Consider the following 12790-nt stretch of genomic DNA (forward strand, 5'->3'; position numbering starts at 1 on the left):
AACCACTGAACCACGTCCCCAGCCCTTTTTGGTATTTTATTTTGAGACAGAGCCCCACTGAGTTGCTTAGGGCCTCACTAAGTTGCTGAGGCTGGCTTTGATAAAATTGTTTTTTTGATTATATGGGGGTTTTGTTGTTGTTGTTGTTGTTTTTTTCTTTCATTTGTTTGTTTGCCTTTTGATTTGGGTTTTTCCTGTGACTGCCTTACCCTGGAGATTCCAGCCACACAAACCCATCGCATCCTCCTCTGGGCACTTAGTTGGGAGGTTTCCACTCCTGTGTCTGCAACCCAGAGCGGCTGAGCTCAATTCAGCTTGAATTTCCCTCCAGGGAAGTGGCCGAGGACTGCCAGAAATGATGTCTTTTCTGCTTCCCTCAAGACTAACTTCTTTCTTATTGTAACATAAGTAACCTGCCTTCATTATAGAAAAATGAGGAAACAGATTAAAAGTTAAAATGGAAAGAAAAGTCATCTATAGCAGCACCAGCGGACGCTGCTGCCAGGGGCATACTCCTCCAGAGATACCAGAAATGTCTACGCCGGTATTTCTTTTCAATTCAGATGAAGGTGCAAGAGCCATTACTTTTAGTGTGCTCTCCTCACGGTGCCTAAGCACACTTCCGTGTGAGGAGGACTAGCACTGGAGGTCCGCTTTGTACCTTGGGTTTCTAAAAGGGATGGCATGCCCGTCCCCTGTCTTCTGAGCTGAAGCCACTTCCTCGATGCCACACTCTCACGCCCAGGGCCAGAGGAAAAGGGCAGAGATGGAAGAGGCAGCAGACGGTGGTGGGAACAGGGAGGGGCTGGTCCAGCAGTGGATGGTGGCCCACCATCTGTGGGCCTGCACCTGGGGGATGACAGGGCCTCCCGTGGGCACCTGGGGCACCTCCAAACATAAAGGAGTCGCACTCGGCAGTTTTATGTCGCTCACGGCTTATCCCACGTGGGGTTTTAGGGTTCCACTGCAGGACCACCCGGTGGGGAGTGAATCTGGGCACTGACCCCCAACACAGAGGACTCGACACAAATGGGGGTCAGAAGAGGAGAGAGCGGCTGGGTGTCCCGTAAGTCAGGGGGAGTTGAGAGCAGGGGAGGTCCCCCTGACCCAGCTGACGCTGCCCGAGGAGCTAATCGCACTGCTGGAAGTAGAAGTCTGTGATGGGCGCGTCCCAGGCCGTGTCCTCGGGGACCTGGGAGAGCCTCACAGGCTGATCAGCCTCCGGCACCGTGCAGAGGAACCAGCCCGGGTAGGCGGCTGACTCAAAGCTGGAGGTGAGTCCCCTGTCCCTCCGGTAGAAGGTGAAGCTCTTGGACTCCTTGGCACCCAGGTAGAGCTCCATGATATTCACGGGCTGCCAGCAGAGGGCCAGGCGGGTGAGGGGCAGGAGCCGGACAGTGGAGCGGGCCGGGCAGAGTCGGGGCGCAGAGGGAGCCGCGAGCAGCAGCTGCTTGCCAGGTCCCCAGGGCCCCCAGAGGCAGCGCCCAGCCCAGGTTTGTTCAGATCGGTTGGCTCAGGGGCCCATGGAAAGGACACAGGGACAGGGCTCACCTCCAGCTTCAGAGTCGGTTCCTTCTCTGTCCCACACGACAGACACTGACTCCCTCCCTGAACACCCAGGATGACTGGGGACAGCCTGGCGTCCAGCGACCGATTGGGGACAACGCTGATCTCCTCACCTGCAGGCAAGAGTCGAGATGCGGGGACTTTGGCTGCCCTCTGTCCCCTCTCCCCCATCCTGGATTCCAGAAGCACGGCCAGCATGAGGCTGCCTGCCCCCAGGCTGGGCAGAAGGGAGACTCAGCAGTTGTCACACCAGGAAGGTCGGCCTCCCACCACTGCCCCAGAGAGGACATTGAGGCCCAGAAGCACATGGTGCCGCTGCCGCTGCAGCCCCCATGTTCAGAGCTGTCCCTAGACCCCGAGAGAAACCCTGAGCACCTGCCCTGACACCCAGCCTCCATTCTGGAACCTGTCTTCAGGAGCCTCCTAGAGGAGGACCTGGATCCCCTCTGCACAGCCCCTCACCCACACGCCTGTGCACAGACACACATGCACACACGTGCACAATACACACACAGGTACCACACACGTGCCCACACACACGCAAACACTCATATCCATATCAGTACACATGCACACACAGCAGCAGAGGACCCGCTGGCTCCAGTGACCCCTCAGAGTGCCCAGGTGCACGGGTGTGCACTATGGCAGAAGATCCGTCACAGCACACAGGTAAGCCTGAAGCCGCACAGTGCCCCCCGCCACCTGGGTCCCACCCATCGGGGTTACTGAGGACCCTCAGAGAGCAGAGGGCCGGGTTGCCCCAGAAGCCCGGCATGGGCCCACGGCTCAGTTCTCTCCCCAGCGCTGGCGCCCAGGGAAGGCACACACTTGGCCTCCTCAGCCCTTGAGGGAATGACAAGCCATGTGTCCTGGGGAATATGCCACCTCTGCAGAGAGGGCCTCGGAGGCACCAGGCCTAGGTCCTCGCTTCGCTGGAAGTCTGGGTCATGGTGCCCCACCCCAGCTGCCCAGGGCCTCCCCAGGCGCCGCCCACAGAGGGCACAGAGAGGGGAACCCTCAGGTCCTGTTCTACACCGACCTTTAATGACCTTCCCTGTGTGCAGCCCTCCGGCCAGAAGCTGGTTGTCATGCAGATAGAGCACCTTCAAGGCCGAGTCCTTCATTCTGAAACACCAGGAGGCAGGAGAGGTCGGGAGCGAGGCCCTGCAGCTTGCCTGGCCCGGCGTCCCCATCTGAGGTGTCTGGCCGCCCTCTCTTCCCACTGTGCCCGGTGCCCGGGCGCAGCCCGTCCCCAGCCCTGCTGGGCTCAAGCCCTGCCGATGGGATGACCCCCAGCCCCCAGCCGAGTCTCACCCTGCTCACTCTTTCCTATCTCACCAGACTCCATGCACTCTCTCAGAGAGAAGTGACTGTGAGTCCGAGCCCTGGGCTCTGCCATCAGTGCTGCTGAGCTACAGGGACAAGTCACTCACCCTCTATGGGCCTGAGTCTCATTATTGCTAAAGATGGGTTAGGTAGTACCCAGGCCCCTTCCTGATTAACATCTGGTTCCTCAAGTATTTTTGAAGATTTCCATGAACATTTACTTCCCCTTGGCCATGTATTCCTTTCTGAGTGAGGAGTTTCTCTAAATTTAAAATGGATTTATCTAACTTTTCAAAGTTATTTCTCGTATATGACTTCGTTGATTTTCTGATATACCATGAGGTGAAAGCTGTGCTCTGTGAAGCAGGTTTCTTCAGATATTAAGTGGGGAAAAGTTCGCAGTGTCAGCATTGGTGTGACGTCTGACCCATCGTGATTAAACAAGTGACAGGGCTGTGTAAGATCCAAAGTCACCGGCACGCTGAGAGGCACGCACGCAAGCCTGGACTGGGGAACTCTAATGCGCAAAGAACCCCTTGGGATTGAGGCCCGAGAACACACTTTGAAAAGCGCTCTCCAGTCGTCCCTTGGTGTCCACGGGGAATGTCCGCAGACACTAAAATCCACAATGCTCCAGTCCCCGATATAAACCGGCGACGTATTTGCATAGAATCTTCGCGCATCTTCTCCTGTACCGTGAATCCACTCTAGGCGACTTATAATACCTGATATCATGCAAATGCCATGCAAACAGCTGTCATACTGTACTGTTCAGAGAGTGATGATAAGACAACGTCCGCACGTGTCCACCGCAGGTGCAATCTGTCTCTGCCCATACATTTGTTTCAGTCCACAGCTGGTTAATCTGTGGGTGTGGAGACCACAGCTCCCGAGGGCCCACCATACAAGACTCAGCTCAGAGAGAGGGAGGACCGTTCTCATCCACTGCTATGAAGTCCACCCATAGCAGAGCTTCTGGATGGTACATGCTTGCAGATGGGCAGACTGGAGACTGATTTGGTTTTATCCCCCCCTCCCCAGGGCCACAGGGAGGAGGTGGCCCAGTGGCAGGGGTGACACTGACTCATGCCGTGGGTAGCAAATGAGCTCCTGGCTCCCAACCTCCCCACGCGTCGACTGGCTGCAGCTCTGCCCCCTGGTTACCTGTCCCCTGGAGGTGGGCTTCCCAATCCTGCCCTGGAAGTGACTGTGGGCCTGACCCCCAGCAGCCTGGTCCACCAGTGGGAGCCCCAGCTGGGGCAGCAGGTCCCCTGCTGGGCAGGCCTCCCCAGAACGCGCTCCCCTGGGGGCCCAGACACTCACCGGAAGCACAGCGCCCCGCTCAGGACCATCTTGAGTCCCCGATGTGTAGACTCCCCTACTTTGAAACAAACAGCAGAGAATTTTAGGAGCAGATCAAGGCTGAGCTGTCAGGGGCCTGGGTGGCAAGCAGGCACCGAGTGTCCCAGCAGGTGAACAACCTCCACGGAGCTAGGGATTCTGGTCTGGGGTCAGGAGAGCGCCCGGCACCCAGAGGCTACCTCAGCTTGCTCGTCCCGCGTGGGAGCCTGTGGCCTCTGCCCGCTCCTCTCCTCCGAGGATGCCTTGCCTTTTAAGTGCGGCCTTCTGGGCACTCTCCTCCCGGGTGGCTGGGAGGAGCCCTGAAACCTGCAACCCAGGGCGGAGCAGATTTTCCCGTGAAGTCACACCGCCCTGATCCTCCCACAACACCTGCCGCTTGGGAGGGAGGGAGGGAGGGAGGGAGGCTCTGGAGACAGCTCCTCTAGCAGCTCCCAACCTCCCAGGCTCCCCAGCAGCACTCGGAAATGGCGCAGCAGCCTCTGTCCCAGTCCCCACCTGTTGCCTTGGCCAGGCCAGTGGAGACCTGAGCGTGTGGATTCCCTGCTGGGGGAACGTGGAGGCTCCAGGTTCACTGCAGAAACCCTGAGGATCCAGAAGAGCGAACGAGGACTTAAAGCGAGCCCTGCTGTGCGCGCCCACCCAAAACCCCGCAGGACACCCTTCCTCCCGCGTCACTGCACGTCACTGCAGGCAGCCATTGGTGCAGACTTGTTTCCCACACTAATGTGCATAACGACATCCTAGGTGTGAGCAACAAGCACCTAGGATGCTATAGTTGATCATTCCTAAATACCTCGTTGGCCAAAAATACGATGATTGTGAGCCAGTTAATGTGCTTTCAGAACCTCCACAAACCCCCCCAGGTGGCTCTGAATTAACAGTAGTCCCTGCATAACAATCGGCCACCATCGGTAACTGTCTATGGTAAAAGCATGCATTTTAAAGAAAGGGGATTCAGACAGGTGGGCCAACAAAATCCTCAAAGGGTTTAGAAATAAATGTTGGCTTGATTGAAAGGTAGAAAGTGACCCCTTATCCATATAAGGCTGCCAATGTGATAAATGGCATTCGGAAAAATAAGCCTGACATAGGTGCTGCCTGAGCAAAATAACTAAGTGTACCATAAAGTGGCCAAAGACAAACGACTCAGAAAGTATTGCTGACTACGTGAACCAAATTCCAGAGTTAAGCTATAGACAAAGCAGTTTTAAGAAAACAGGTTCTTGTCTGCAAAGGGAGCGTAGAGACAGACGCTCTTTCACCTAAAACGCCAGGTACCGCCTGCCTGCGCCAGTGAATCAACCCCGTGTGCCTGTTGAACACCGGGGCCAGCTCTTCCGAGAGAGCTCTTCCCAGTTCGGAACAAAGCCTATAATTCCAGCAGCTCAGGAGGCTGAGGCAAGAGGATCGCGAGCTCAAGGCCAGCCTCAGCAACTTAGTGAGAACGTATCTCAAAATAAAAATATAAAAGACTGGGGATTTGGCTCTGTGGTTAAAAGAGGGGATTAGGTCACCAAGGCAGAAGAATGGATCAATCCTTTAAGGACTAATGCACACATGTGATAATGAGTTGCCTTGAGAGCAAATAAAACCAGCTTGGCTCTGTTCCCTGCATGTACTGTTTCAGTCAGTTTGTTGTCGCTGTGACTAAAAGACCTGACAAGAGCAGCTTTAAGGAGGAAGAGTGTATTTGATTCCTCAGGGCTGGAAGAGTGTGGTGGAGGGAGGTGGTTCACAGGATGGTCAGGAGCAGAGAGAGGGAGCACAGCACCGGACATACCCCACCTCCTCCAGCCACACCCTACCTGCTACAGTTACCACTCAGTTCACCCCTGTTAGGGGAGTAATTCAGATTGGGTTAAGGCTTCGTAACCCAATTATTTCAGCTCTAAGCCTTCTCACATTGTCTGACACCTGATGTTTTGGGGGTCACATCCAAACCATAATAGTACCGTTTTTTACTATACGGTGCCCTACGCTGCCTTGGGACTGTGCAGAGTTCCCACCAGGAACAAAGACCTCATCAGATGCAGCTGCCAATCTTGCACCTCCAAATCTTCAGAACTGTAAGCCAAAAAAATTAAAAATAAAACAAACAAAAAACAAAACAAAACAAAAACCTCTCTTACAAATTACCCAGTCTCAGGTATTTTGTTACAGCAATAGAAAACAAACTGAAACACAGATTCTCTGAAGTTAGATGTGAACTAAGAGAAGACTGATAAATTCCAAGTTATTTTTATCTGATAGAAAAAGGAAATTCAAGAGCAACAATTTCTTTTAAATGTAACTGAGCCAAGCTATTCCAGCATTTCTTTCCCAAAGATACTAAAACCATTGTTTCTTGAACCATCCTTGGATAATCAGCTTTCTCATCCTGACTCCCTCACTTATTAACAACAGTAAACCTTTTACTCCTGCTCACTGTATATTTGTATAAGAGTAAAATTTTGAATTTGGGGAATTTAAACTTTGCCTCTACCTAAGGACCATGCTATTCTGCCCTGAATCCACATACCCTAGAGCGGGTAGCCCCTCACTCCTTCCCTTGATGGTGGCCCGCCCTTGGTGACTTGCTCCTGATGAATGCGTTACCTGGTGGGAAGACTGTGTCACATCTAAGCGAGCTCACCTTGCTCTTCCCTGAGTGGTTCACCCAGGGGAAGCCAGTGGCCCTGTGATGGTCACTCATGTGGCCCTAAGGGACCCAGGTGGTGAGGGATGGATGACGGTTCCTGCCAGCATCCTGGGAGCCAGCGATCTGGGCTGCAGACCCTCCACCCCCGCAAGCCTAGGATATTACAGCCCCCGCTGAAGCCCGCCTGCCCCTGGGAGGACCCCACCTGAGGCCGCCCTCCCACCCCCAGGGCCTGTGTGAAATCACTGGTGTTTCTCGTTTCCGTTGCTGGGATTGGAACGGTGTGTTCGGCACTGGGAGCCCCACAGCACCTGGTCCCTGGGGCTTCACAGTCTGGAGTGGGCCCCCTCCCTTCTCAGCAAACTCCTCACTTCTTTGTGGTCTTTATACGCCCCAGAAATGTCACAGCCCGCAGAGGGACTATGTCCCCCGGTGACTCATGCCCGTGTGTGGGAGGTGTGCAGAGCCCTGGAGGAGGAGGAGACGAGGACTTCAGGTAAGTGTAAGCCCCTTACCACTCATGACTGAAGAGGGGACACTGTCCCTATGGAAACCGATTTAATGGCCATTAAAATGACCAGTCCTCCCCCAGGGCTCACCATGCCCCTGGAATTAAGTATGGTGGTTTGCCTGACTGTTTTCATTGCACATTTAGAGTCGCCTGTGTGATGACCACTATTATTTCTGCTCTTTGGATGGGAAATCAGGCCCGAAACTTGATCACTTATCAGTATTCGAGTCAGAACTGAGTCGGGAAACCTGAGTCCAAAGCTATTGACCCCAAGATAAGACACGGCACTCAGGGTGACCCTTTTGCTGCCTGAGTCAGACGGGTCACTCCTCTGGTCCCCACACCTCTGTGAGTGAAAGGCGAGTCTCCGAGGCCCTACGCCATGGGCTCCCTTTGACTTCCAGCCTCCTCCTTCCCGTTAAGGGGACCAAGAGCCAAGTGGACTCTTGCTCTTCCTCTAACAAGCCCGCATGGTCCTCCTCTGAGGCCTTCACACTGGCTCTCCTCCCGCTGGGAAGTTGTTCACCATTATGCCCACAAGCACCTCACTAGCCTTTGCCAGGATGCCCTCTTGCTGAGGCCCACGCTCACCCCTTTCTGCTTCCATCTCCCGCTCCCACATCCTCCACCATGCTTCATTTCTCCCTGGGACTCACCACTTAGCAGACCATATGCTTCTCCCAGCGTACAGTGCTTATTACTACTGCCTGGCTCTTCGGTGGTGTTGGTGCACAGTACCTCTTCAGTAAATGGCTGCTGAATTGCACGCCCACCATTCCACACTTAAGCAGCCCAGGAGCTGTCCGACATTTCGTTCATGATGACTATTGTTGTCCCTATAATTATTATTCCATCCCCGGAAAGCTCTGATGCTTGTGACCCTCATTTTTTCCCTGAACACTTAAGACCATGGATTGGCAAAGACTGGCCTATGGGCCACGACCCGCTGCTTGGTTTATAAATGAAGCTCACATTTACAGTAAGAGTCTGCCGAGCTGTGGTCGAGACTGTTGCTACCCAGTATGCATCTTTGGTCAATTACTGAAGCTTCTGGTTTTGGAGTTTTCATTTGTAAAAGGGGGAGAAACGTCACTACTGTTATGAGGACTGAACGAGTTAATATACGTGAAGCGTTTAGAACTATGCTAGCACACGGTAGGTGCTCACCTGTCCGCTGTATCATGATCACCACCACATCCATCGCCACCATCCATCACCACCACCATCTAACACCATCATCACCACCATCATTGTCACCACCATCATCACCACCACATCCATCACCACCACCATCACCACCATCCATCACCACCACATCCATCGCCACCATCATTGTCACCACCATCATCATCACCACTATCCAACACCATCACCATCATCTTCACACACTGTCTTCACCACCACTATCCATCACCATCATCATTTACCACCATCTTCACCACCATCATCATCATCTCCATCATCACCACCATCTTCACCACCTTCATCATCATCTCCATCATCACCACCATCTTCACCACCTTCATCATCATCTCCATCATCACCACCATCTTCACCACCTTCATCATCATCTCCATCACAACCACCATCTAACACCATCATCACCACCACCATCATCATCATCTCCATCATCACCACCATCATCATCATCTCCATCATCACCACCATCATCACCACCATCATCATCATCTCCATCATCACCACCATCTTCACCACCATCATCATCATCTCCATCATCACCACCATCTTCACCACCTTCATCATCATCTCCATCATCACCACCATCTTCGTCGCCTCTACTCAACACCATCATCCTTCTCACCATCACCACCATGACCACGGTCCTCATCACACCTACCATCACCACCACCATCTTCACCACCATCTTCATGACCCTGGGAAATTTGCTTCGTCACTCTGAGCTGATGTTGTCCTACTTGTTTCTGGCTCCCTGTGCAGAGGAAGGTTTCAGCCCTGTCACTGGGGAGTGGTGACAGCTGTATGGGCTGAGGCCGTGAAGGGCAGGTCAGCAGGTGGACAACCCCTGTCACCTGTTTTTTGACCCCTGCGTCCCCGCCTCTCGTCCCTCTTGGGGTATGTGAGACCCTGAGAACACAGTGGGGCAAGTGCTCTCTGGTTTGAGTCCCAGGTGGCTGGAGACCTGAGGCGCTGGGGCAGGTGCCCTGGCCCCAGGCAGGGAAGGCCTCCATCACTGCGGGATCTGCTGTGGGGCTTTCGTGTCTGACAAGGATGGTGAACTTCTGCTACTCTGTCATCGTGTCAGAATCAATGTGGCTTTTGTCCCATCTTATTGTCACATCAGTCCCACAGGTAAGTGCAACTTATATTCCCATTTAAAATTAGGCCAAAGAGGCTTAGAGACGGGAAGAGCCTCCTGGGGCCACAGTACAGGGGGCACGAGGGTTCTCTGGCAGTTCAAAACCCGGCCCCAGGTGGAAACTGCGACTTGCTTACAGATACAAGGGACGGAGGGTGGAGCCAGAGCAGGACGGTTTGCAGGAAGGACCAGGGGGCCCTTGAAAGGGAAGACGACAGCAGCAGCAGAGCCAGCCCAGGGCGGCCCAGCGCCGTATGCTGAGATGGGGCCTCCTGACTTCCTGGGGTGACCTTTACTAGCATGGAGCACCAGGAGGGCCCCAGCGGGCGCGGAGACAATGGCCACGTGCAGAGCACCTCTGGGAGCCAGCCGCAGGAGCGGGCCTCCCTTCAGCCTGACTGTCCTCCAGCCAGTCACGGGGTAACGTGGGGGCCACCCGGGGGGCGGGGCCGGGCTGGAGGGCCGGGCGGCGGCACTTCCCCTGGTTTGTCGCTTGCTTGCTGTGTGGCCCCGTGGCACCTTCAGCCCCCCGGGGGGGGGGGCGGGGGCGGCAGGGGTGGACGCGGAGGCCGGGGCGTCGACGTGGCCAGTTCTACAGGCTGGACCTGGGAGAGCGGGTGGGGCCCCGCGCACGCCGCACCCACGGGCAGTTTCTCCTGGCTGAGTCACCGAGGGCAGGGCCACGGCCACCGCAGCCTCCCTCCCTGAGGTCCGGGGAGGCCCTCCAGAGCTGGCCCAGGTGCCTGGCCTGCCCCTGCCCCAGAGGCTGCAGAGCCTGACCCCCGCCCTGGGGTGTGGGGCGGCCACTGAAGGAGGAGACGAACACGGATTAGAAACAAGCCCAAGTGGGGGAGAGCCAAGGGGGCAGCGGGGCGAGGGCTCCTGTGCCGGCCGCAGGGACCAGCAGGGCACCAGCAGGGACGGCGCAAGGCAGCCCCCACCCGGCTGGACCAGAGGAGCTGCTTCCACATCACAGGACCAGTCCGGGCACGGGCTTCCCCCCTGCTTCTCCGCCTCGCTCACGGGGTCCGGCACGGCTGGCCCAGGCAGCGAGCCTCGCAGCAGACGCAGACTGGGAGCCTCCGCTGCACCCAGATGCCCAGGAGGCCGCGCTTCCCTAGGCTCCGCGGGGCGCGGCACCGAGGGGCATCATCCCCCTCAAGAGTGCCTCAAAAACAGGGGCTTTTGTGAAGCTAGGATCCTCTCTTTATTATATAAGTGTCTGTACATTTGTCTTTTTTGATAGGTTTTTAATTATTATTTTCAATTGCAGGAAAATATCGGTAAGATAAAAGTTACCATTTTAACCTCGTTTCAGTGTACTGCTCGGGGGCTTGATTCAGACCAGTGGGCCATCTCCAGAACTCTTCTCACCTCCCAAAACTGAAACTCTGTGCTTCCTAAACAATGACTCCCACTGCCTGCAGCCCAGGCCCTGTCAGCCACCCTCCTTCCCATGTCCATGAATTTGACTCCCCTGGGTACCAAGTGGAACCTCACAGCACTCGTCCTAATTTGTGACTGGCTTATTTCACTTAATGTTCTCATGTTGTAGCTTGTATCAGAACTTTATTCTTCTTCAAGGGTAAATAATATTCCAATATATGTATAAGCTACATTTTCTTTATCCTTTTACCAGGCAGTGAACGCATTGAGGTTGGTTCCACCCTCTGGCTACTGTGAGTAATGCAGCTATAGCTGTTGGTGTGCAAGTAACTCTTCAGGTCTCTGCTTCTGGTTCTCTCTAGTGCACACCCAGAGGTGGACGTGCTGAGTCGTGTGGTACTCCTGCTCTTGTGATGGGGTGTTGTCAGTGAGACCCAGTAGCTCACAGCTTTGTCCAGCTCTTCTCTGTCCTGTGCCTTCTGAGGTTGCTATTCTGCCTACTCGTTCTATCTGTTATGGAGAAAGGAGTGTTGAACTCACCAGCAAAACCTGGACATGCGTCTGCTTCTCCTGTTAGTCCTACCGAGGTTTTGACACAGGTCCTTTGAAGCTCCGTTGTTAGGAGCGCACACTTGAGACCGTTTGTGTGTTTCTGGAGGGCTGAGCCTTTGTCATTAGTGGTGTTCCTCTTCCTTCCCGATCATCTCCTCGTCTTTAAATCTGCTGTGTCTGGCACTAATAGAACCACTCCGGGGCTCCTTTGCTTTGCATATGCATGGGATGCCTTTCTCCGTCTCCTTACCTTCAAACTGTCATTGTCTTTACATAATGACTGTGTAATTAGACACTATATAATTAGATCTTGCATTAGCCCATCTGGAAATCCCAGTCTTGTAACTGGTGTGTTTACAGCATTTACATGTGAGTGATGATACAACTGGGTGTCTATCATTCCACGGCTTTCTATTTATTCTACGTATTCTTTATTTCTCTTATTCTCTTCTTCCTTCTCCCAAATTAGCATCTTTTATGATTCCATTTTACCTATTATACTGCCTTATTATTTATACCTTTAAATAACGATTTTGGTCCCCCAGGGCTTGGGCGTCCTCAATGAGTAAGACTAACTTCCGATAACACGACCCCACCTTGTCGTAAAATAAGGGCCACAACAGCTCATTTCCGATTTCTCTTCCACCCTTTGTGATGCTGTTGGGATCCCCCCTGAAGCTAGGGACGAAAGCTTTCCAAAGAGTTGGAGAGAACCATATCCGTTCCACTGTCTGGCCTGGAAAGAGTCAGAATTCACAAGTCCTCAGGTTCGATGTGCAGAAGGACCGGCGTCAGTCATGGAAAGTCATTGGGCCTCGGCCACGTGCTTCTCCGGTTCCACCTCTCACATCTCAGGCACCTCAGATGCACCCAAGACTAAAGACGGAGTCCATTCACAGTGATGCCTAAATACCCGGCACCCTTGGGGAAATGGCTGAATTGGGGCGGGGGCGGGAGCACCTCAGAGTGGCCTCCACACCCTGCAGAGACGGAAAGTAGAGGGGTGCCTTGAAGAAGGACAGGAAGGACGCTTCCGCAGGAAGTACCGGTACACCTCCCAGGCCCCCATCGGAGCAACCTGGGGGGATCGGCAGGAGCCCCGTGGGGCAGA

The 12790-nt window shown here is 54.3% G+C and overlaps 1 protein-coding gene across 2 annotated transcripts; it reads right to left on the reverse strand.

The window, feature by feature from the left end:
- Positions 1 to 129: 129 nt before the first annotated feature.
- On the reverse strand, positions 130 to 4545 carry IL36RN (interleukin 36 receptor antagonist). Of its 2 annotated transcripts, none has more exons than XM_079110636.1 (5): positions 4434 to 4545; positions 4216 to 4273; positions 2606 to 2691; positions 1552 to 1679; positions 130 to 1354 (listed from the first exon to the last, which is right to left on the reverse strand). In XM_079110636.1, exons 2-5 carry the CDS (start codon positions 4242 to 4244, stop codon positions 1130 to 1132), a joined length of 468 nt encoding a protein of 155 aa, XP_078966762.1. In that variant the 5' UTR covers positions 4245 to 4273; positions 4434 to 4545; the 3' UTR covers positions 130 to 1129. The 2 variants fall into 2 exon arrangements, with proteins under 2 accessions (XP_078966762.1, XP_078966763.1); XM_079110637.1 differs by having other exon boundaries at positions 4216 to 4270; positions 4434 to 4506.
- Positions 4546 to 12790: the final 8245 nt, after the last annotated feature.

Source organism: Sciurus vulgaris (assembly GCF_902686455.1).
Source record: "Sciurus vulgaris genome assembly, chromosome: 14".
Lineage (NCBI taxonomy): Eukaryota > Metazoa > Chordata > Mammalia > Rodentia > Sciuridae > Sciurus > Sciurus vulgaris.

What these genes read in the sequence shown, in the direction of transcription:
- IL36RN (XM_079110636.1), bottom strand. Translation starts at nt 4,244, where the DNA reads ATGGTCCTGAGCGGGGCGCTGTGCTTCCG. An exon ending in AGCGGGGCGCTGTGCTTCCG is followed by an intron (nt 2,692 to 4,215) that starts GTGAGTGTCTGG and finishes CTGGTGTTTCAG; the next exon opens with AATGAAGGACTCGGCCTTGA. An exon ending in AACCGACTCTGAAGCTGGAG is followed by an intron (nt 1,355 to 1,551) that starts GTGAGCCCTGTC and finishes CTCTGCTGGCAG; the next exon opens with CCCGTGAATATCATGGAGCT.